Consider the following 25,707-nt stretch of genomic DNA (forward strand, 5'->3'; position numbering starts at 1 on the left):
AGAATCATGCTCCTTTTTGCAAACCTTACTTCTTTTGCCATATAATAACTTATTTTTGTTTAGTTGAAGTCATCATGAGTCGGCTCTTTCAGATTCAGACGATCTTACTTCACCAGTCAATCATAGGCCTTTTTCTATTCTGTGGAATCATCATTTCAAGCATTTGCTTCTGATTAATACGTGTTAATTCTGGAATACATATGGGAAAGTACTGAAAATTGTTGGAAAGAATATCAGCTATAATCTAACTACCTTCGGAAAAACTGATGCATTTTTCCAGCCTTCATTTGTGTACTTTTACAGAATTGGAGTTTACGCTGTATAAACAGGTTTCTATTTGTCCCCCGCCCTCTTCGTCAAGAGCGAGGTGGAGACAAGCACCTGAGCCTCAGTTCCCCCACAGATGAAATGTCAAGCCGGGGGGCTGGAACCAGGCCAGGGCTCCGCAGTGTGTGCGACGGACGGAAAGTCACGAGGTCACGGTGGCAGAGACAGCTTTCAGCCCCCGCGGCCAGTCAGTCTTCCAGCCTGCAGCTTCCTTTCCCGGCTGCGGCCGGCGAGCTGTGGACCCTGGGGGCCGCCAGAGGGCGCTGTGGCCCCCGTGCGCGGCTGCGGCGGCGCGGGGCGGACTCTCCCCCGGCTGCCCGGGCGCCGCCCTGTCCCAGCCTCCTCTGCGGGTAAACAGACATGGCCGACGAGAGGGATCCGCAGGACGCTGCGCACGACATGGGCAACCACCTGCCACTCCTCCCTGGTAACCTCCCGGGGCCGGTCCTTGGCGGCGGGACGGGGCGAGGCTCGAGCCGTGAGCGGTGCCGCAGGGCTGGGGAGACGGACGGGGTGGAGCACCGAGGCCTGCAGGGGCGCCCCGGGAAGCGGCCTCACCTCAGGCCTTTGGCCAGCGACCTAGTCCTGGCGCTTCTGTCTCATGCTGGATCGCCTCAGGCTATGAACGAGGGTTTTGGACCGGGGAGGGGGTTTGCTCCTAAGGACAGGGACCCTTCCCTCTCCGTCCGTTTTGTGTTCAGAACTTGAGTCCTAGGAAATGGGTTAAAACCAGGGGGATGGAGGGAGGGGATATGGGGGATCGGGTCAGTTTAGCAACCGTTACTTTTTCTGGACTTGTTCCGTTCAGTAAGAATGACAGCTAACAGATGTTAAACGTTTAACGTGTCACGGACCCTGCGGTAAGCGTTTTGCGTGCATTTCTCTGTTTAATTCTCCCCACATAACTTTTCTGATTCCGGTTTGGTAAGTGAGAAATGGATGAGCAGTTTAGTTCAGTGACTTGCCCAAGGTGACACAGTAGCAGCCCCAGGACTGCAGTTTGAGTCTTTTTGTCAGCATAGCCAATGTCGCTTACCCACTTCACTGACAAGACAGTACTAGCATGTTTTTCTCAAGCATGTATTTCATATGCTTGATTAGAGAGACTTATAAGTGTGATGTTAAATTCAATTTTCTTTTTCCTTTGTTTCGTGAAAATTTGGACCTTGGCTTTATATTGGAATCCTGGGCAGAAAAAAAATGCATGGAATAATTGTACAGACTTGTCATGGAAGGCTGTAGAGGATATGCTTTCCAAGAGGTTATCCGACAAACTGGGGCTGTTAGCTGAGTTCCTTCTCTGTGTGCCAGTTAGGTGTTGTGGACCTGAGAAGAGGTATGATACACAGTCTGGAACTTGAGGAGGTTTATAATCTGTATGAGGCAGAAGTTTAGGGCCAGATAAGTTGATGCTCGTATTGTCCTTCAGAGAGATTGGGGTAAAGCATTGTGAGATGGGTCTGGAGACATCCAAAAGCACATACTTAGGATGGGGTTGTGGAAGAGAAGGCCTAGGAGGTAGGTTGTGTTTCAGTTCTGGGGGAGCTTGCGTCTCTTGCCAGTGGGGTTGGGGCTTTTTTCTGTGGGTTACCAAGAATCAATTGTGGGTTATAGGGAGTTGCCCAAGGAAAGCTTTGCTTGGAGGATTAATTTGTCCACTGGGAGTTGTGTGCATTGGAGAAGACTGATTGCATGCCCACCATGTAGGAGGGACCTTTTATATAAAAATAAACCACAGTGGTTGTTGCTGAAGCCAACCTAGCTGAATTGACATAAAGGTAAGTCTGTCAGCCTTTGACTGAAGAGCTGAGCTGTTTATTTCAGAGACATCAGCCCCACTCTGAATGTGCCAAATCCCGTTTCATGGAGGTTACTGATGTTCTGTTGGCATTCATATGCTGCTCCTGCATGAGATGAGTCATCAGACTTCACCCTGATAGTTGTGAACAGTCAGTATGTGTTTTGTTGAAAAGAATCAGGAGTGAGAAGGCCCAGAGAGGTTGTAGATACAATAATTAGGCTTTTGTAAATCATAGGTGAGTTTTGTGAAGAAGCATTGGATTGTCCATAAATTCATGTAGTATGAGGTTGTTTTTTTTTTTTTTTCCAATTTTTTTAATGCTTATTTATTTTTGAAGGAGAGACAGAGCATGAGTGGGGGAGAAGAGAGAGTTGGAGACGCAGAATCCGAAGCAGGCTTTAGGCTCTGAGCTGTCAGGACAGAGCCCGATACGAGGCTCAAACTCACAAGGGCTGAGGTCAGGACCTGAGCTGAAGTCAGATGCTTAACCGACTGAGCCACATAGGCTCCCCTATGTAGTATGAGTTGTTTTGAAGAGTAATACTCTTTAAGTGAAAAGGAAGTACTTTAAGATGCAAAGAATCTGTGTTGGCCAAGGGAAACATTAATAAATAAACAGTTGAGTAGGGGGAAGTGGGTTTTGGCCATATTTATGAGAAAGGCTACTGTATATAAGGAAAGCGCTTGAGATTTTTGTTGTTGTTGTTGTTGTTGTTGTTGTTGTTGTTGTTATCTTTTGGTGAAACTTTTGTGTTCTTAGCAAAAATTTGTATGAAGTGTTAGACCACTCACAATTTAAATATAAGTTTAAATAAGTTACACTACTCTCTTTGACAAATCCTAATACCTACGAATTTCTAAGAATTAATAGAAAGTCCAAGGCAATTACTGCATTGGAAAACATTTGTTTTTTTCTTGTCAGAAACCTAGCTGGAGGTAATTTGATTTAAATAGTCTTATACCCAAAAGAAAATGACAATTTTGCATTAACGTTTTATCTATTCAGAAGTGTATTTGGGGCATTTGAAAATACATGAAATATGAGGTCAAAAATGAGATTCACTTTGTCTATGCCAGGATTTCTCAACCTCAGCACTTTTGGTTTTTTTGGCTGGAAAATTCTTTGTTGTGGGGGACTGTCCTGCAGCTTGTGGGATGTTCAGCAGCATCTCTGTCCTCTGCCCACTAGATGCCAGTAGGGCTCCCTAGTTGTGACAACCAAAAATATTCCCATACATTTCCAAATATTCCCTGAGGGGTAAAATCAGCCCTAGTTGAGAACTGCAGATCTAGGATAGGAATTTTACCCACTGGCATTAACAAGACAGACTTCCATTTAGTAGAATAGTGCCTATTTAGTGTAGCTTTTTCTGACTCTCATTTCTATTATCAGTAACATCAGGTTTTTAAAGTAGATAAGTTTAGTTTTTAGAATTTAAAAATTGTGTGTGGGGAAAGTTTTCTAAAATGTTTCCTTTAAAATACGTTTTATGTTTCAAGTGAACTTTATTTTTGAATTTAAAATTCCAAAGCGAAATTCTTATGAAAATGATGACAGACATTTCATTTTTTAATAGTATAGTGACAGCCAGGGAATTGGTGTCACTGCTATGAAAATGTTTTTGCTGGGTACTAATGTTATCTTTTCCTATTTTAATTAAAGGATCTTTCTTCCGTCCTTCTTTCCCTCTTTTCTGTCTTCTCCAAGAATTCTTTAAAGTTAAGAGTTTGAAAGACGTTTAGAGATTGTCTTGTTCCTGCCTGTCATTTTTCAGATGCGGAATCTAAGGCATAATCAGGTGAAATGAGTTGTCTAAGTCCTTTTAGTTACTGGCAAGAGAGAAGAAAGGAATCTCTCATCCATAAGAATTTAAATAATTTATGTAGATAGTTCCCCTTCAAGGAGTGGGGAGCATAATCCCTCACCTTGTTAAGTGTGACTTTTGCCTAGTAATTGGCTTCCAAAGAGTACAAAGTGGAAAGGAGGAACGTAGTAACTTTACAGTAGAGAAATCTGACAATCCCTCAGCTAGGTGATCACTGGCAACATCAGCAGTGATAAATCATATTAATAGTATGCACCCTTGATATATGATAAACACAGCCTTTAGCCTCTTGTGATGTTCTCCCCAAAGTACATAACCTCATTGTAATAAGAAATATATCAAGCAAATTCTGTTTGAGGGACACTGCAAAATGCCTAAGCAGTACTCAAAACTGTCAAGGCCATCAAAAACAAGGAAAGTTTGAGAAACCAGCCCCGAGGAGGCTAAGGGGATATGACAACTAAATGTCATGTGCTACTCTTGATGGGATCCTGAAACAGAAAAAGGATATTAGATAAAAATAAGGATAGCCAAATAAAATGTGGAGTTTAGTTAATAGTAATGTGCCAACACTGATTTTTAGACAAATGTACCATACTAAGAAGTTAGAGGAGAGAGTGTATGGGAGATAAACAGGAAATCTCGGTACTATTTTTGCAGCCTTTATGTAAATTTTAAACTAGTCTTAAAAAAAAAAAAAAATAGTTGATTTAAAACAGATGTAGTTAATGGGAGAGCCATACATACACCCAGCTCTCCAGCTGCCTTTTCACAGTACTATAGAGATTACAATATGCGAGTAGTGTTTAGAAGAAGCCCTCTTCTCCTGGGCTCAGAAGCCTCATGAAAGAACTCTGCATTTGAAGGTGAATATCACTTTGACATTTTCTTGCATCCGTTTTTTCCCTCCAAATCTTCTACTTTTACAGCAGAGAGTGAGGAAGAAGATGAAATTGAAATGGAAGTTGAAGACCAGGATAGCAAAGAAGCCAAAAAACCAAACGTCATAAATTTTGACACCAGTCTGCCAACATCACATACAGTATGTAATTTAGTAGCCGATCTTCTCTAATAGATCCATAAATATAACAGTAGATAGAGGTTTCTAAAAACAAGTAACTGAGTTTAGCATCATTGGATATTACCTCACGGTAGACATTGTGGAGGAGGACGTGCGCTGTTTGCCAGTTGATACCCATACTTAATTAACTCTTATTTTCCAGCAGTTTCATACTATGTCCTAGATTCATACTATGTCCTCATTCTTTGAAGAATTCTCATCCTTCATACGTTTCCTCTAGTGGTAGGGCTACAAAAGTACTTTTTACTCTCTATACTACTTGGTACCAGGGTGTTAGCTAACATGCTGACATTTTATAGTAGTCATTTGTGATATTTGGACAGAGTTTTCTTATCTTAGTCAAAATAAAATATTTTGAACTAAAAAATGCTCTTGAATTTGTGTGTGAGACAATCTTCACAAGATAATGGAAATTCTACTCATAAGAATCAGAATGAGATTTTCACGTGGGATGCTGATACGCCAACTTTACTGTTTAAATAAATGTTGTACCTATCGTTTATATTTCGTTTAATCTGATTTGTTCTTTGGTCTGTTGAGCTCGTCTTATTATGACATATCTCTGACCGTGTATCATTGTGTTCGTTCTTAAATAGTATCTGGGCTCTGATATGGAAGAATTTCATGGCAGGACTCTGCATGATGACGACAGCTGCCAGGTTATTCCAGTTCTGCCACAGGTGATGATGATCCTGATTCCTGGGCAGACCTTACCTCTTCAGCTCTTTCGTCCTCAGGAAGTCAGCATGGTGCGGAATTTAATTCAGAAAGACAGAACCTTTGCGGTTCTTGCATACAGGTAAAATATTAGAGTGGATTTGCTTAACATACTCTCTTTCGTGTAGAGTCACAGCAGAGGGCAGTGTTAAAGCCAAAACTGACTATTATTTTGTATGCGCAAGAGATTGGATACGAATGTGAGGTAAGAAATTGTGATGAAAAGACTGAAGGTACAAGTGGGAGTATTTTTATTGTTCTCATTACCATCCAAATCAGATATGTCCTGTCACACACATTAAACTTTCTGGTAATTGAAATTTTTAAAATCATTAATACCTAATAAAAATTTCTGGAATTGGATTTTTAGTAACTTTCATTATTTAAGGAGAAAGAGGGCTTTTCCATTTTAATGTAAAGGGTTACCTTTACAAAGGAGTGGCTTGTTCTTTTCTTTCTCTCAGAATTCATACATTGTCACATTATAGACCAGTGGCAAACTGAAGCTGAATTTCAAGTATCCTATAGCACCTGGAGGAAAGCAGCAGTAGAAGCAAGAAATGAATACAGGAATTTCCCACCCCAGTACAGTGCTGCTAATAATAACCAGCAGAAGTGATGGTCTACTGAAGTAAAAGAATTCCTGGTTTGGGAAATGAGACTTTAAACCCCTACCGATCCTAGATCATCTTTAGTAACTAGAAATCTTTTATTTTCCTGAAGTGCTCGAATTGTAATTCTGAAGTTTTATTATATATCTATATTCTCCCATGTGATTTTACAATAAAATTAGGATAGCTTTGCAATAAGGGCTACTTGCTGTAATATTTTTTTCATCATGTGTATTGCTTTTGCCAGCTTTGCATATTTAAAAATTTAATGTTCAAAACTATTTTCTTTTAAAATTTACCTTGGAAGTAATGTACAGGAGAGGGAAGCACAGTTTGGAACAACAGCAGAGATATATGCCTATCGAGAAGAACAGGATTTTGGAATTGAGATAGTGAAAGTGAAAGCAATTGGACGACAACGGTTCAAAGTTCTTGAGCTAAGAACACAGTCAGATGGGTAAGAAATACCATATATCTTAAAATGTGTATCATTAAATGAGATGGTTTTCTTAGATTTTTTTCCTATTGTACTGACCCTTGACATTTTTTAACTTTTGATTAGTTGTTCTCTTTCCCTTTGAAGGTATAGCCTAGTGGTTTCCAACTTGGGTATGCATCAGAACCACATGGGAGGTTTTTAAAACTATAGAGGCTTGAGTTTCATTCTCATCTCCCACCCTTAGAGAGTGGTTAACCTGGGGTGAGTCTGCAACATCTTTTGTCCTGATTTCCAGGTGATTCTCATGTCCCTCCACATTTGAGAATAGTAACATAAACCCAAAGAACAATGTCTTTAGGGATATGGCTTCTTTGAGAATGAAGGCCTCTCTTCAGAGTGAAAAAGGGTGGGGAGGCCACAGGCTTCTTAGCTGTCTGTGCGCTCACCAGGACAGCTGTGGTGTTTGCAGCGTTCCTGTGATAGTGAAAGCTACAGTGGTTCCACCTGCGAAGTGCGCCATCTGAGCTGTAGGAACCATTTATAATTAGCGCCCATCTCTGGTGTGAATTTTATATCACTCACAAATGTATTAACTATGTAATAAGTGATCAGTAAATTCTTGTTGTCTCTATACCTTACAAAGTTTAGAAATTCTCTAAGTATAATTGTTTTAACAGTGTGGCATAGCTCTCACGGTTTGAGCTTTTTCACAAGTTAAAGGACCACTAACCTCACTTAAAAAAAAATCCAATTCACCTTGTTTTATCCTTTTAAAAACAAAGCAAAACAAAATATGCATTTGTCCTGAGGATTGCATGTTACCTCGTATGAGAGTGGTTCTTAACTCTGGCACATAAGAATCACCTGTGAAGTATTGCAAAGATACAGGTTCTTGGGGTTCACCCAGTCCTAGTGAATTGGTCTCCTAACCAGAGCTGACAATTTTATCTGACCTCTGCGTTGAACAGATATGCTCTGAACGTGTAGAACTTCAGAGGTTTTGTCTTGTTTTGTTCTCATGGTGGGCATTTACAAATATCACTGAATTATGGAAGTACAGGTGGGTGAGGCATCCCTTTGGGGCTAGAGAAATGAGGGGTGAGGTGCCAGAGCTCTCACTGGTGCCCCCCCACCCCCAGAACATTTCACGGTGCAGACTCTCATGGTGTTAACATGTTGTATTGTCATTGCAGGATTGTATGTCTATCTCCCTCAATAGATGAACTGCCTGAGGACAATCAATGATTAACACTTCTGTGTGTTCTATAGTTAGGACTATAAATGCCACATGAATGAATCAAACAGTGTCCTCCTGATGGCTGTGTATTGTGATAATTAGCAAACTGTTTTGTTACTACAGATTTTACTAACAGTTCCATATTTAAAGTACTTCATATCCTCCTTCTTTTAAATCTTTGATTATTTGTGTGAATACTATGTTATAGGAACTATACAAGAAACTTGGGAGAAAAGTTAGGTTTCTGAGGCTTTCTTGACTTTTGACTGTGGGAAGACTGTTTTGAACACAAGATGGCAGTAGACAATTAACTCTGAAAACAGGTCAAAGACTAGATTAACATGAAACTGATAGGGTTAAACAAGACTTGGAAAGGGCACGTTCTGTTATTCTGTAGCCCACTGCTAAGACCTCTTACAAAAGTGAGTCTTTTTAGTGTAAAAAGGTTCCATGGAGTGAGATTTCTCTGGTTCCACTGCCCCTCTAGCCCTGTAGCTGCCTTCAGTAGAAGTGGTGAGATGGAAGGCACTCTGGAGGTAGATAATCTAGTGCAGTTTTGTCTTTTTCCAAACAAGACAAACAAGTACCAGAGAGGTTAAGTGATTTGCCTGAAGTGATGCGGGTAGTAAGCCACTTTTGGTTGGTTCTGGGCCCCCTCACTTCCAAACTCATGCTCTTTCCACTCTACCAGAACTCCTCCATAGCCCCTTCGAAACTCAAGCCAATTTCCCTTTCTCCAGTCAAGTAGTGTGAGATAATAGTCATTTGTCTTTTACGTAAGTGACCCTTCATTTATAAAAACTATACGGTTGCCTTCTAACCTTTTCTAAGAGCCTTTATTTCTTTGGCATTTTCTGAACACACGAAAGGGTTTTTTGTTTTTTTTGAAAAATTAAAAAGTGTAAGTATGTCATTGAATCACTGTAGAACCCTTCAGAAATTCCTGAGTATTCCTTTGCATATTGAGAAGAAGAGGAGATTAATACCCTATTTGGAATTATAGAAGTTCTCTTGTGGTAATTGAGACCATTAATCATCAGAATTATTCAAACTATCTAAACCTAATTTGAAAGCAGTTTTTATTGCTCAACTTTGTTTCTTATAGCAATTTTTCTTAAGTCACATTTCATTGGTTTTTGTAACATTTATATAAATTATGTAACTATAATAACAAAACAACTGCTATAAACATGTTGGGAAGAAACAAAAGTAGCTTATGTTAAAAACAAAGAACCAGCCCTGTGTGTGCCGCTGACCCCAGGCGTGTCTAACAAGAGGAGCAGACAGTGTTGCTCAGGCCTGCAAGGCAATTCAGACAGCTGGCACCACAGACTGATTATTAAAATGATCAGTAAACCAATTTTTCAACAGCATTAATGTTTTTATCCATATACAGCAAAATCTTATGTGATAGTTGAGTTAAACATCATTTTTAATTTAGTTACTGGTGACCTTAAAGAAGAATCGGATTTCTAAACATTTCTGTAGAATGCCACACACTTTTGTTTTAAAAATATGATAACCAAGTATTTGTGTTCATGTGACAGGTGAAGAAAATAAAGATGTTATTGTTTTTAGGAGTTCTAATATAATAACATTTGAACACAGTTTGAACATGTTCGTTTGTTTTAACATTCTGAGAAGTTGTGTAGACATATCTTTGATCTTGCAGGAAAGAAAAGAAGTTAGTGAAATGAGTCTAACCAAGTTAGCTAGTTTCATTTAGTAAGCAGAAGTATCAAAATTTCATTCCTCACTTTTTGTAGGTCAGGACCATGATTAATATGAAAAACCACATAAGAATTTCTAAACATACTTAATAATGAAGCAAAGACCTTTTATATATTGAACTTTGGCAATCTGACAGATTTTTGTTCCAGCATTTGAATGTATAATACAGTCTACATTTCAAGAGCTGTACTGTAGGAGATACGCTTCCAGACAAAATAGCTCATAGGTACGGTGTTCCTATTGGCATTTGCTCATGATTAAGATGTTTGCAGTTATGATATTCTCAGATAGCATTCTGGAAATGGTGACTTCAGTCTCATGGGAATTTAATTTTTAGATTAAAAGAGGATAATATAATGCATATTTTGATTCTTTGCATTTCAAGTTAAATGTTTGAGAAGGAGAAAAAGAATGCACATAGAAATACAGACTACATGTAATTCTGTAGTCTTATTTTAGCTGTTCACATAAATGGGTTCTTGATTTTCTCTTTCTTTACTTGCCTACTCCTCCAGTGAGATTAGACTTAAGGGACAAGTGTAACAGCCAGGGAGCAGGTGGAGAGCTGGAAGAGGTGGAGTGTCCAAGAATGTCTGAGAAACTAATTTAGAAGTATCAAGTGGTAATAGATGGTTGTATATTGATTTTTTAAATTTTGTTTCATTAATAAACTCTGTGTTTGTCTGACATGTACAAATCTCACTTTCCATTTTACAGTGAGATTGAAAATCTGTATTTGAGGTTATCTTTGCTATGATTTACGAACGACAGTATTTTCTGAAAATTCTTGCAATAATATTAACGTCGGCATTTGACGAATACTGAAATTTAAGAAAAAAACTGAAAATCTTAGTATTTAAAATTACCCATAATGTTTAGAAACTTAGTAGTTTGAGTTAGTTTATTTTAAAAATGAACACCATGCTTGGTTCTCTTTATTTTAGAATCCAGCAAGCTAAAGTGCAAATTCTTCCCGAGTGTGTGTTGCCTTCAACCATGTCTGCAGTTCAGTTAGAATCCCTCAATAAATGCCAGATATTTCCTTCAAAACCTGTCTCATGGGAAGACCAGTATTCATATAAATGGTGGCAGAAATACCAGAAGGTGAGAAACTAATTTTTTGTGCATCTTCAGAAAATGAAGACAGGTTGCTTTTTTCCTGTATTTGAGAAAGGAACACAAACAAGTCTCATGATTCACTCCCCAGACACCTTCTGTGGTAATACTCTGGCTGCATTTGATCAAAGCTAGAGCTTCTAAAAATTTCATAGGCAGCCATTTACGTAAAAGCAGTTTGCAAAAATAGTAAAATGTCACAGTACTGTAAGGTGTTCTTGCTTTTATGCCTGTCAGCTGTGTACTAGTTAATAGTTTGTGATTTTTAGTTCTGTGGAAATCTTGCTAAACTCTAATTAGATTACATGTTTGGCTCTTGAATCATAAACACATCACCTTAAGGAGAGGAGAGTTCCAAGTGGTAGTAGTACGTTCCAAATCTTTTAGACTTCTGAAAGCATTTTAGCTCTCTTTTTATATAACATGGTTGACATCACAAAAATTGGCTTGATACTGTGTGCTCTGTGAAAGCACTGCTTGTTTGGGCATTAATTCTCACACATAATCCTTTAGGCTAGATCACTCTTTATCCCAGAAAAAAATTTGATGAAGCCTGTTCCTACTCATTTTTCAGATGTATCAGTTTTGAGTATAAAGTAGTTAATAGTGGAGCACCTGGGTGGCTCAGTTGGTTAAACGTCTGACTCTTCTTCTCCGCTCCGGTCATGATCTCACAGTCATGAGTTCAAGCTTTGCGCTGAGCACAGAGCCTGTGTAAGATTCTCTCTCTCCCTCTGCCCCTCCCCCACTCGTGCTCTCTCTTTCTCTCAAAAAATGAAACCTAAATAAATTTAGAAAATAGCTAATATTTATGATTTCTGCATAAAGGAAATGATCACTAGCCTTTAAACTTAGAAAAAAATCGGCTCTTTGAGGTCTATCTTTTAAAAATATGGAGACATTTCCATTTTAATCTGAAAAGTCTTACATTGATCAGTCACTCCTTACTCTTTAGGAAGTGGTACAGGTTTTAATTTTGGATAAATTTTCGTAGGATCCTAATTTGATATAAATTAATATAGATAATTGATAAAGGAGTCTTATAAACTAGCCAGTGTACCACCACTTGTAATGTTCCTAAGGTAGAATTCATCCAGTTTTCAGAGAGGACTTTGTGAGGATGGCTCCTTGGAGGGCAGCAGGCTTATAACCAGGTGTCTGTAGGCTTCTTGTTTTTAGTAATCTGTACCTCAGTTGGACAGTCTGAGATATGGTTTTGTGTGTTTTAACAAGCGTTTCTAAAAAGAATCCAATAGGAAATGTAGAAATAGATAGCTTAAGGATTCCCACACAACCTTGAAACTAATATTTTTGAAGATTTAACAGATACGTATGCTTTAACTTTGCAGACAACTTTTCTATAGCTAGGCAGTACTTGTTTCAAACCTGATACAGACACTTCAAATACACTTTTACCTTTGTTTAAGTTTAAGGGTAGAACAGCGGAAGATTTTGCTGTCATGTAGTCATTTTAAATGTCACTGTTGAAATAAGTACGTCAGAGTCAGCTCTGATGTACATGGGCTCCAAGGGAATGGTTTTGGAATTTTTTAAGTCATCTCATGCCCAATAGTGTGTTCAGCACTGGGTGCTGCTGGGGTGTTATGTGGCAAGGAAACTGCATCAAGGTGCTGCCTATGTATTTAGATAATTATGTATTTCAATCACAGGATTGGGTTTTAGGCAATGTAATGTATTTTGATTTATATCATAGTTCTTCCACACTAAGACTGGTTGCTAAAAAGCAACAGTTAAAAAACCCTAACTTAACTCTTGTTGTAAATTTGTAAGCATAGGGTGGGAGTGATTGTAGTTGATTCCTGACTTAAATGCTCTGTACTGGTTGTGTGTCCTGTCTGTGGGTTAAACAAATAAGACTGGTTTTTTACTTCTTGTGTGTATTACTGATTGAATTCTTCTCTTCTGTGGCTAAAGAATCTTAGCTTGTCAGGGCGCCTGGGTGGCTCAGTCGATTGAGCGTCTGACTTCGGCTCAGGTCATGATCTCTTGGTCCGTGAGTTCAAGCCCCGCGTCAGACTCTGTGCTGACAGCTCAGAGCCTGGAGCCTGTTTCGGATTCTGTGTCTCCCTCTCTCTCTGACCCCCCCCCCCCCCGCCCCGTTCATGCTCTGTCTCTCTCTGTCTCAAAAATAAATAAACGTTAAAAAAAAAAAAAAAGAATCTTAGCTTGTCATATTAGTTCTGAATTAAGCCTTTGCAGCTCAATTGTCACTGGCAGACCAAGAGCAAGAAAGCCAGAAATGCAAAGACCAAGGAAGCATATGTTTGTTTGGAACCAGGTCCTCTTTCCCCTTTGTGATATTTCTTTAATAATAATCATATTTATTTCTCTAATGATAATATGTATATAATGTTATTTTCATATTCAGAGTTGCCAAGGACTAAACAGAAGGTGCTAAGGAAGGAGAGAGGTATGAAAGGTTTAAGGAAATACAATTCCTTCATCCCATGTATTTTTCAAATTGTTTAATGGGTTTCCTTCTTTAAAATTTGAGTAAAGTTGCTTAGATTATGAAATTTGGGTCTGGATCACTAGGCCAAGACAAATGGCTAGCTGATCTATTTTGGACTGCACATGACCTAAAAACTCTGTTCTACTTTAGAGAGGCCGCTTTGAGCCACTCACCGCGTGAAGGAAAAGGGGTGGTAGGTGCCATTGGCCAGAACTCCATGTGCTTTGATTGATACTGTCTCAGTGGTTCAGCTTACCGTGCCTTTAGCTGGATGCTGACTTATCAGGGACTGGATTACATAACACTGCTTGTCCTAGGACAGATCTAAGGGTCGATTCACTTTATTCAGATCTGACTCTTACATCTCACCAGGATATGAAGCAGTGCATCCATTTGTCTACACGTCTGAGAGGTAGTTAAGGTAGTCAGAATTGGACGATGCTTAGATGATTCTAAGCCAACTCAAGCTTATGTGGTTGCCAAATACTTTTTCAGCAGAAACGATACTTAAAGGGTCCGGCAGTGTAGCCTTCCTGAGATGTATTCAGTTAACCTTGAAACTGTTTGCACACACTTTTCTTAACATTTGCCCTTGAGAACTGAACATTCCAAATGACAAAATTAAGCTTCCACAAGTATTCCTTTGTAATCTTCCATTCTGACAAGGGTGCATCTGACAAGATGTCCCTAATGATTAAGAAGCTAGCTAGTATAATCAGGGAACACTCTTCCAAAACTCACTTCCATCTGGAAACATTCCTTATTTTGTGATTTGATCTTTGAAACTAATACTAATTTCTTTCCTTTCCTGTCACAGTGCCTTTCACTCTTGGCTGGGTTGATTGTATTGGGATTCTCACAATAAGGAAACTTTTCTTTACCGTACTTGGGAATATGACACACATTTTTAAGTGCACCCCCTCCTAACCCAGACTTTCTCTGTTATATAGTCTTATTGTGTTGATGAGAAAAGAGTTGCATATGAAATGTAAAAAGAAATGAAATGTGGAAACCAATTAAAGTGATTGGTGCTTATCTTTCTAGTCTTGCTAAATTTATAAATGGTGCTCATAGGGAGCAGGAGCAGGAAAGAATTGAACACTGGTTCTGGCTCTGAAGAGCAAAGCCCTTGAAAGTGGGCTCACGTGTTAGTTTCTCGGTCTTCGAGAATTTCTCTTTGAAGACACAAATATGTTCATTTCTTTCCATTTTGTTAGGTGAAAAGATACACTACTATCCTAGACCTTACTCTCTCTTACAGGAGATTATTCTGTATCAACTTTTGGAGCACTGCTTCCTTGTTTTCAAAGTTGCCCCGGTGTTCCCTTCTATGGCTAGGCTACAATTTACATGACCAATCACCTCTGGATGACAGACCTGCACTGTGTTGTATACAAATGACCATCCATACAGGCAAAAATATACAATAAATTTTGGAAGTGGGTGACTGGATGACAGGGAATCTGCATTCGTAATTTTGACAGATGTTCTTGGAGTACCTTACTAAGGAGGTTGTTCCTGTGTGTAGTCTGACAGCAGTAGTCATCATGGCTTCACACTGTACTATCCAACTTAATTATTGCTGATCTGATAAGTAAAACACAGAATCTTTTTGGAGGTTTAATTTGAATTTCTTTGGATATGAAATGAGGTATAACATTTTGTGTTGAATAACAATTTGTATTTCCTTTATTAGGAAGTGCCTGTTCATAGTATTTGCTCTTTGTGGATTTTTAGGAGTCTTTCATATGTTAGGAAACTTACCCTTTGTCTGGAATTAGTAAGTTCCACACATTTTCCCTGGTTTGTGATTTGTCTTTTGACTTTGTCTTTGGTGTCCCACAGAAGGGTTTTTTGTTTTTTTTTCCTTAGGTAGTTAAATTTACCTCTTTTGTTAATGCTTCTGTATTCTGAATTATAGCTAGAAATTACTTCCTCATACAAAGGAATTTTTTTTTAAATGTTTAGAATGTAATCTTTTACTTTTGACTTTGATTTCATTGCTTTTTAATGTCATCAAAACTTTTTAAGCTTTTATCCACATATAGTTTATCCTGGTATGAATTCAACTCCACTTTTTTTTCCAGATGGCTCTTCATTGTCCTATTACCATTTTCTGAAAAGCCCCTATTTTCCTTCACTGATACAAGGTGCCCCCTTACCATAGACCAAATTCATGTTTTTTATTTTACTTTTCTTCTGCTTTGTTGTCAGTCTTTTTATGTACCTCCATTAACACTTTTCTAACTGTTGACAATTTTTAATTTTTGTAAATAAATATATGACTGGTATATATTACTGGTCTTTTCTTTTTTCAAGGTCTCGCTGGCTACTACTGCTTTACCTTTCCATAGGAACTTGTCTACGAAGACAACTTTTTGCTTTGTCCCAGAACAGTAACAGTAGCAGTAAGACAGTAACATTTGTTGGCTTTTTTTATGTTAGAGAAAAAAAGGTCTTGAGAGCTTAGGCTGTGTATAGTCAGGGACTTCCTTGGACAGAGCAGTGATTTCCCAGGCATATGTTATATCCTTGTAGTTGTGTTATCTGCCATTAGTAGTTTAGCAGTCTCGGAGCAGGAAAGAGCATACCCTTGCATTCCTGGGATAAATTATTTTTATTATTTACATTGCTGATGCTGATGGGATTTAATTCAACAAATGACCACCTTTGACCACTGTGTGTATCAGTGGCAATGATGTATTATTCATGTTTCGCCTTTTACATTGCTTTTCTGATTTTATTACTCTTCAAAGAGCCATTGAAGTGGAATTTCACATTTGTTTAACATTCCACATTGTTGGAAGGCAAATCTGAAGCAGGCTTTACAATGGAAGAATGTGATGGATTGCCTTCAGGGAACAGATTCATTTTCAGGGCCTTTCTGCCTGCTTTCCATAGTAAATCCTGTTCCCAGAGTGAATACTTCTTTCCTAGAGAATCACACTTCGGTCACTTGTAAGCACCTAACTTTTAGGCTAGTACTAAAAATTTTTTTGAAGAGTAGCCCTTTTATGAAGTAAATTGTGGTGTTGATACATGTGAAGAATGCTCATAAATTGCCAGAACTTGCCATCAGTGTTACCCAGATAGAAGACAGGAGCCATTGACATTGTGCCAGAAGTCTAAAGGGGACTCTTAAACTTGAGATATTGAAATGGCTTAAATTTGGGCGTTGGCTCAAAAGCTAGCTGTAGTTTGCATGGTTGACTTTATAAAGCACATCACAAATATTAAGGATAAACATGTAATGGATCTGTAAGTAGAACTTTAGAATCTGTCAAGATAATCCTGAAAAAGAATTTTATTGATGTTCTCACTTTAAAAAGTTACAGAACTGAGACACATGAGTTGCAGTGTGTTCACATTCACAAAGGATGCAGGGTGGCGGGCGAATGGTAAGGATCCTGACCCGCTGCATTGCTCTTAATACACTAGTGTGCCACGTTCTGTTCTCTATCTGTTACAGGGGGAAGTCATGTTTACAATATGAACAAATTACTTTGGTTTCTCTTTATCTTGACATGGATGCCAAGTAAAATGCTATGCTTTTGTAATATAAAAATGATCATTCTGATGTGTAAAGTATATACTAATAACTGAGTTGGGAGTGTGTAGTGTGTCAGTCTGCCAGACCGAAGCTTTGTTGGATTTTTGTCACTTTGTAATTCTTTTTTTTTTTATTTATTTTTTTTTTTAAATTTTTTTTTTCAACATTTATTTATTTTTGGGACAGAGAGAGACAGAGCATGAACGGGGGAGGGGCAGAGAGAGAGGGAGACACAGAATTGGAAACAGGCTCCAGGCTCTGAGCCATCAGCCCAGAGCCCGACGCGGGGCTCGAACTCACAGAGCGCGAGATCGTGACCTGGCTGAAGTCGGACGCTTAACCGACTGCGCCACCCAGGCGCCCCTGTCACTTTGTAATTCTAAGTATACAGCTAGAAAGTAAGCTGCTCTGCAAGAAAATGTATGCTCCAATGATTTTGGCCTTTTTTTGTTTTAGTCACTGGTATGTATACTCCCAGTGTGTAAAGATAATGCCTGACACCTACGTACTGGGTGCTCAGAATATTTCTTGAATGAATAATGGTCACAGTCAGACTCCCTGGATGCACAGCCTAGCAGCTCCCCATTTACCGTGACTTTGGGCAAGTTTTACCATCCTTTGCCTGTTTCCTTCTTTTTCAAATGGGGATGATAATACTACCAACCTTAAAGAATTATTTTAAGACCAATAAAGTGGTTGCCATTGCTATTACTACATATTCACAGTTACTTGAAAGGCTGTTGTAGTTCTTTATTCTGTGTGCTTATTCTGTAGCATTTATCTGGAGTGTGACAAAATTCTTTAGCCTTAGTTTTTCGTCTTAAAAGTAAAGAACTGATTGGAGAGTAACTTAAGTGTCTTACAATCTGGCTCCTCTGGCTTAAATCACTTTTTGAACATGTACTTGGAGGCCATCCCAGACCCGTCTTTTGGTAGATTCAAATATAAGAAAGATGAGATTGAGCCAAAACTTCCTCTCATTAAAGAATCCATTGGTTTGAGCTTTAGTGGATGAGCCTTGAGAAACAAGTCCATCCTCACCCATGTAGTAGTTCCCTAAAATTATTTAAAAGAAATTACCACGTCCCCTTGAGAGGCAGCTCCAAACTAAACATCCCTAATGCAAACTGTTGACCTCCTCTTAGCATCCTTGCCCCTGACAATTAAAGTTCCCATTTCTGACTGTCACAGAAGGGTAACATTATTGTCTCTTCTTAGATTCTGGACATCTTCTAGCATAAGATTGCAGGGAGAGTAGGATGTGAGCTCTGCAGCACATTGGTTAGTTCATCTATCAGCTGAGTCCCCCAAGTCTTTTTCACATGTGTGGTGTACCCATGTTTCCTCATTTCATGCCCATTCATTTGGTCATGCAGGTGCAAGCACAGGATTTCCTTTTCATTCTGTTAAATCTTACAGCTTGCTTTTCTTGTTCTATTCTGGGACAGTCCTTTTTGAGCCACCTTACTCCTTTCCCACCCACTTTTCATGTGTCATGCCCCACGTTAACAGTTTACAAAATTATGAATGTCTGTACTTACATAGGTTTTGTTTTCTTTATTGAGGAAGATGTAATCATTCGTTATGCTCTGTAGGTTTGATATGCCTTGTTTGATCAGGTGCAAAGTATCCCCTAGTGTATTACATATTCTAATGTATTCATTGTTCGTTGACATTTAGGTTGTTTACAATTTGTTCCTATTAATAGCACTGCTATAGCGCATTCCCAATCATATTTTTGTATCCTGTAGAATACTTCTCTTCCCAAACTTTTTTGGGAGTTCTTACACACTTCTTCTTCCAGGTGAACTTTAAGTTATGCTTCTAAATTCCAATCTCATTGGTATTATTACACTGAATATGTGCTTTGAGGACTCACATTTTAATTATTGAGTCTTCCCATCAAAAACAGAAATTCTACTGGAATTTAACTCACATTTTTCTATGGATTTAGGAATGCTTGCATTTGGATTCTAAAATACAACAATTGGAAGAGCTACCCAGTGGTTTTTCCCTTTCCCGGAGTTCTATGAAATGGGGGACTTTATCCTGGACTCTCAAGTTATTGATCATTTTTTTTCTTAGAATGGGCTCATTTATTATATGTGCCTCTACAGTAATTCACTTTAAAGCCATTTAAAGTTTTACACAAAGACAATTTGGATTATATTTTTAGTTTCCCTGTATATACTGAACAAATGATTAATAGGCATATAATGTGATAGGTTATGCTGTAACATAACTACGTTTAGTCACTCTTCAAGTTCATCATAACTTCACTAAGTTATCCTCAGCATTAAAATGTTAAACCATCCCAGTAAGAATGAGGATTCTACTTGCAGTATAAATTGAAAGCTGTAAAACCATGATTGTCACATTTAGTAGGTAATGAATCATCTGTTAATAGGGTTATCTACAAAATTTTTCCATATTTTTGAATTTAGAACATATTTTCTAGGGCCAAAATCAGTTTTCAAATACTGTTCTTTCCACCATAAGAATCTATATAGAGTTTAAGTGACCTTTTTTCTGTTTTCAGAGAAAGTTTCATTGTGCAAATTTGACTTCATGGCCTCGCTGGCTGTATTCCTTATATGATGCTGTAAGTATTACCTTGTACTTTTTTATCTCTAGGGTAAGCCTTGTCATAATCAAGGGTCATTAGAATGAAACATGGGCTTTCATACTCAGCGGTATCTCATTTTCAGAACTAATGCCCTTCTTTACATTTAAGTAGAATGCAAAGGAATCAAATTCTGCTGGATTTACTTCCCCTTTAAAGAATTTTTCGTTTTCCCAGTTTCTAGTGGCTTATAAATTCAGGACAAGGTAATGAGATGTTTTAGGGTCTATTAAGGATTTGAAATGTGTTAAGTGGTAGGTAGGTTTCGAAAATTAAAGAATCCCGTAACAGTGTTTTGTTTTTTTTCCTAAACAAGTAGATGAACTTAGGTCTCCTGACCCCAGTTAGTCTACTGCATCCACCAGTGTTCTTTCTCCTCAAATTGTCGTACTTAGGCATCACCATACCTTGCAAAACTTAGAGGCAGACTGGAAGTGTTCAAAGAATCTGGGTTTTAGACACAAAGACTTTTAAAAGCCTGACTTCTATCATTTTCCATATGGTTTGAGGCAAACCATTACCTATCTCAGTAAATTCAATTTTTAAAATGGGGAGAGTGATAGTTATTGTACTTGGCACACAGTAGGCATTCAACAAATGTTAGTCATTTCCCTTAGTGAACCCCCTCACCTAAGACTTGGAATCTTAGGAAGAGTAAATACTGAAATTTGAGCACTTCTCACAAGCACAACAGCAAGAAACTACAGTTCACTCTGCCCTTCAGCGCTTTGGGCCATTACAAATGCGCAACAGACAAGTGTTTTTTGCAGACATCTGTGAAAAGACAGGAAGCACTCTTGTGTACTAAATGGGTGCCAAGTAAGGTGTAAATAGCAAGTGCTCCTGTAATTTATAGGGGCCGCTATCCCTGTGGACAGAGTCAGGAAAGCCTTCCTAGAAAAAGGGGGAAGAGAGGCCAATTCCACACAGTTCGTAAGAAAACACCTAGAAGGCAGCAGGTCAGGATCACGTGCCACTACAAAGACACTGCAGGACAGAAGCCTGGAAGGCCACCTTAGTGCCAGGTGGAGGAGCCGGGGCCGTGACCATCTGTGCGCGAGACAACAGAGTTGAAACCGGGACTTGGATTTTAGTACATAGAGTGAGGACTTACATTGAAACTTTAGCTGAAAATCTGGCAGTAAATTGTAAAAAGTCTGTGAACCTTATTATGGCTGCTTTTACTTTAAACAAGGAAACTTTAATGGATAGAATTAAGAAACAGCTCCGTGAATGGGACGAAAATCTAAAAGACGATTCTCTTCCTTCAAATCCAATAGGTACGAAAAGTCTGCTTCCTTCCTGTGGCTTTTGTTTTACTAAAATTACTGTTTTCTGTGTAATGAAACCAAAAATTTTAGTTTCATAGTTTTATTCTGAAAAGCATACACATTTGTCTTGAGCAGTTTAAAAGAAAGTATTTTAGTGAATTGTAGCAAAGCTCTTAAATTCTGTGAGCACTCTAATTTTAGGCAGTTTTCCTATTCTGCACAACTTGCAGTAACTAGCTCTTATCGAAAAACTTGAGTGTTAACACTTTCCTTTCCCTGTTCTTTAAGGTGGCATTAAAAATGACCCAAGTTCTAGGACTTATGTAGCTTATGTACATACTGTTTATTAGGTAGTTACCGTAGCCATTTTTCTAGTCTTTGAGGAAATTCTATTAACATGGGCTTGATTTTCATGTTTAAAATACATTTATAAAACCAATTATAAGTTAATTTTAGAACTTCCTAAGAGTATATACTTGATAGCTAGTATATTTTAGTATTGTTTATGTGAAATATGTTCTTTGTGAATGCTATAGGGAAGGTTTATTTCAAAAAGACATTATTATCTGCTTTATAAAACTTGAAAAACCACCATGTCTTTAAGATTTTTCTTACAGAGTAGCTGCTTGTCTTCCTATCGATGATGTATTAAGGATTCAGCTCCTTAAAATTGGTAGTGCCATCCAACGACTCCGCTGTGAACTAGATATTATGAATAAAGTAAGTCACCATGTTCATGACACCTGTGTCTTAGGCTAGATTATCTGTGGGATCCAGTCATGCAGTTAGAAAACTAATTGTTTGCTAGTTTATATAATTTACATTTTTTATTTTTTTAATACTTATTTTTGAGAGAGCATGAGTGGGGAGAGGGGCAGAGAAAGAGGGAAACAGAATCTGAAGCAGGCTCAGAGCTTTCAGGACAGAGCCTGACACTGGGCTCGAGCTCACAAGCAGTGAGATCATGACCTGAGCCAAAATCAAGAATCAGATGCTTAACTGACTGAGCCCCCCTCCAAGCATCCCTACATTAAAAATATTTAAAGGATAATTTAGACATTTCATTTGGGATCACACATACATTCAGATTGTTTTTGCATCCTTTAAACGTTTGAAGTTTGATTTGTATGTGGAGCATATGTGGTTATATATATATATATATATATGTCACTGTCCTATAAAGTCATTAGTTTTAGAAATGAGTATGTGTCACTTTCTCTAAAAACTGTAGTTTTTAATGATTGGAAGGAAAACGTTATTCAGAGGGATCAGTATTTTCTCTAAAGTTTCTTGATGAGCTATGTAATTACATAATTAAACAAACGTGAGTTTTCCCCACTAATTTTCCCTTAAACTTTTTAGTGTACATCTCTTTGCTGTAAACAATGTCAAGAAACAGAAATAACAACCAAAAATGAAATATTCAGGTGAGAGCTTTATTACATTTTTAGTGTACTTCTGGATATATTTTCCCAACTCCTATAACAGAATTATAGTCAAGACTATATATCCATTCTCCATATATTTCCCTCCATTAAATTACAGTCATTTCAGCAAATGAAATAGGAGGGGGTTAAGATACCCTTCCGGATTGGGTACTTAGCAGCAATAGTTATGTAAGGTATTAATCAGCATGGTCAAGTCAATTATAAGGGGGCAATCCTTTCTTCCCCATTCCTGCTTGAAAATCTGTGTATCTTTTTAGTGAGTAAGGATAACATGAATGCTTTAGGCTAGTAGCTTACACTCAGGGCCAAAGGTAAAGTAGGACATGCTTCTGAACATGTACTGCTACTGCAAATAGGACACTATTGTGTAGGACAATAGAGAAATTGTTGTCTACAGAGTAATCAGCAGCCCAAGGATGACCAAAAGGACATTTTCACTGTACTCCCTCTGTGAAAGACTCCTTTAGATGAAGTTTAACTCCCTATTTTACAAACGTGTAGACTGAAACTGGGCTGACTGCCAACCTCCTGTTTTCATAACGGGATTCTAAGCTGTTCCCTCTTATAACCTCATTAGACATTTCTTTCTTCCCATCTTGACTTATCTTCTGTGCTGATTCTCTCTTGTAGTTTATCGTTATGTGGGCCGATGGCAGCTTACGTGAATCCTCATGGATACGTGCATGAGACGCTTACTGTGTATAAGGCTTGCAACTTGAATCTGATAGGTCGACCTTCTACAGAGCACAGCTGGTTTCCTGGGTAATGTGGTGGTGGTTACTTTTTTTTTTTTTGGTTTTGCTGCCTTAACTGGGCAGAAAAATCCAGAGTTCTAAGCAGAGTTGTTAGAATTATAATCGAAAATAGACACTAAGATGAATAATTCTATTTAAATGCTGTTCGTTTTGAGAATGGCTAGTAACAGTATTTTTGCATAGTCTCACTAAATGTATAGTTGGAAAGTTGGCAACTGCAGTTATCCTTAAATTAGCTATACAGTTAATCCAGACCTCTTTCATTTTAGCTCATTCTGAAAATCAGCTGGCTTATGACCCAGCAAAACTGTATCTGAACCAGTATATTCCGTAATGTGTCCAACCAGAGAATATCCCAAGCAGTAATAGACAAAACAGATGCAGAAACCATTTAGTCCTGGTTTTGCTGAATGGCCTCCAAAGTATGAGCCTGATACAGCACCACCTGGAAACTTGTTAGGGTTGTTGAAAATACCATTAAGGCTGAGGAAAGTCTAAGTAGTCAGAGGTAAGCTGAGTATGGATTAGTGGTTATACTTGCCATTTTGGACTTAGGACCATGTGACTCGAACTGTCCAATCTTATTTGATACAAAACTAGAATTAAGAGATACACCCTAGGGAAGTAAGATATGGTTTGGTTGATTTTTCTAGTTACAGTTTGACTCTTCTGACAAAATCATTCTTACTGTAGACGAGTAGTTCTAAAATACAGGTCTCTCTCCATCCTACCCCCCATTTTGACTTGACACCAGTATATTTATGGAGGTGGTTGGTTGGTGTTTTCTAACATGACTGCAATATGAAACCACCAGGGAAAAGTACCTGTGAATTAATCCATATTAACAAGATTAGTTTTACACAGCTTAAGAGGACAGTCAAAATTACAGGATTTGGCTCTGTCTTCCTAACAGATTTACCGTGATAGCTTGGGATACAAAAATGTGTTTCCTTACCTGATACCTTTTTTTTAATTTTCTAGGTACGCCTGGACTATCGCCCAGTGTAGGATCTGTGCAAGCCATATTGGATGGAAATTTACAGCCACCAAAAAAGACATGTCACCTCAGAAGTTTTGGGGTTTGACTCGATCTGCTCTGTTGCCCACAATCCCAGACACTGAAGATGAGATAAGTCCAGACAAAGTAATACTTTGCTTGTAAACAAATACATTAGGGATAAAGTTATTTATCAAGTTGGTCTTCTAAAAATCAGATCTGCTTTGGAAATTCCTGCTTTTGATGCATACCTAAGTTAAAAAGCAACATTACATGGAAGGTTCCAAATGGTATTTGAAGATTTAAATTAAAATTAGGAATATCTACTTTAGTACCTTGGTACCATTATACTCTGGCTTGCCAGAATGTCCCTGATAGGACATGAAGTCCTCGCTGAAAGTGATGGTTTCCTGCAGAAAACATAGTTGAAATTCCTCTTTTTGAAAGAGGCAAAGAAGAAAGGCTTTAATTTTCTTTAGTTTCTCTCATACTGATTTGTAAATTTTGAAAATATTAAAGAGTTAAAATATGCAATTTGAGCCCCAAAAAAGTGTTCATTTCCTTATGTATTTGTTAGTGAAAAACAGTAACTTATGTATTTACTCTTTAATTTGAACCTAAACTACTATGGAGCAGGGATGCTAAAACATACCCTGTTCAGTAAGGCTCCAAGTGACAGTGACTCTATTTTGTAAGCAATTTTGTTCCATGTAACTTGAAAAAAATTGTAAGTAAACTTTAAGAGCAAACAATATTATACATCCTCATTGTTTAAATAATGTAAAATATTTACTCACAAGCCAATAATTTAAGATGAAGTTCTAGATAGACTGATTTGCTACCTACCTCTTTGCTTATATGTTCAAGTGTTTTTTGGATCCTTTCACATTTGTGTAGTTTTGATATTCCTTCACTGCTTTACAAAATTAACTGGGAAAAAAGTTCAACCAAGGGGGGAAAAATGTATGAGGCCCAGCCAAAAGCAGACTGTTAAAATCTGTGATGTTGTAATATATTATTTTCTTTTACCAAACATGCCATGGCTGTGACTGCCTAGACTTAAAACATCAACTGAATCTCATGCTGCATTATTTATATACAGGAAGTAAATGAAACGCAACTCAAGAATGCTGTCAGTTCTTTAAGAGTATATGCCAAGATTGTAGATTTTTTTCCTAAGCTATTACTACTACTGAGAACATTGGGTTTATAGGACTGTACTAGTTCTTCAGTCTTACGCTAAACTAAAACTTATTTCCAATAGCAAAGCACATCTCTACACTGAAACCAGTCACAGAGAAGGAACGCTGCTTTTACTTTTGCCATCTGAAAGGTGTAACCTCAGAATGTTCTATTTTGTTTACTGACACTTGCAAATAAAAGTTTCTGATATTTAAAAAAAAAAAAAAACAACAAAAAAAGCATATAACACTATTTTTAAGTGGGACTTAAATTACTGACCTATCTGGCTACACAAAAATATAATGTCATAATGTTGAAATAATACGTTGCACCCATTTACCTACTGAAAACATTTAGAGCTCAAACCTTTTACTTTAAAAGACCATGTGTGCAGGGGCACCTGGGTGGCTTAGTCGGTTAAAGCGTCTCTCACACCTCATGAGTTCGAGCCCCACGTCGGGCTCTGTGCGGACAGCTCGGAGCCTGCTTCGGATTCTGTGTCCCTTTCTCTCAAATATAAAC

General features: G+C 38.1%; 1 protein-coding gene across 3 annotated transcripts; it reads left to right on the top strand.

Annotated features, from left to right (window-relative positions):
* The first annotated feature begins 602 nt into the window (after window positions 1–602).
* On the top strand, window positions 603–25,074 carry CRBN (cereblon). Of its 3 annotated transcripts, none has more exons than XM_025922338.2 (11): window positions 603–754; window positions 4,884–4,996; window positions 5,632–5,834; window positions 6,671–6,820; window positions 10,715–10,874; window positions 19,449–19,511; window positions 20,728–20,812; window positions 21,408–21,523; window positions 22,166–22,230; window positions 22,882–23,013; window positions 23,988–25,074. In XM_025922338.2, exons 1-11 carry the CDS (start codon window positions 688–690, stop codon window positions 24,166–24,168), a joined length of 1,335 nt encoding a protein of 444 aa, XP_025778123.1. In that variant the 5' UTR covers window positions 603–687; the 3' UTR covers window positions 24,169–25,074. The 3 variants fall into 3 exon arrangements, with proteins under 3 accessions (XP_025778123.1, XP_025778129.1, XP_086553697.1); XM_025922344.2 differs by having other exon boundaries at window positions 650–754; window positions 4,887–4,996; XM_086697571.1 differs by lacking the exon at window positions 603–754 and adding an exon at window positions 785–2,105.
* The last annotated feature ends 633 nt before the right edge of the window (window positions 25,075–25,707 follow it).

Source organism: Puma concolor, chromosome A2 (assembly GCF_028749965.1).
Source record: "Puma concolor isolate L17-30 chromosome A2, mPumCon1.1.hap2, whole genome shotgun sequence".
Taxonomy (NCBI): Eukaryota; Metazoa; Chordata; class Mammalia; order Carnivora; family Felidae; genus Puma; species Puma concolor.

What these genes read in the sequence shown, in the direction of transcription:
- CRBN (XM_025922338.2), top strand. Translation starts at nt 688, where the DNA reads ATGGCCGACGAGAGGGATCCGCAGGACGCTGCGCACGACATGGGCAAC. An exon ending in ACCAAAAATGAAATATTCAG is followed by an intron (nt 22,231 to 22,881) that starts GTGAGAGCTTTA and finishes TCTCTCTTGTAG; the next exon opens with TTTATCGTTATGTGGGCCGA. An exon ending in GAGCACAGCTGGTTTCCTGG is followed by an intron (nt 23,014 to 23,987) that starts GTAATGTGGTGG and finishes TTAATTTTCTAG; the next exon opens with GTACGCCTGGACTATCGCCC.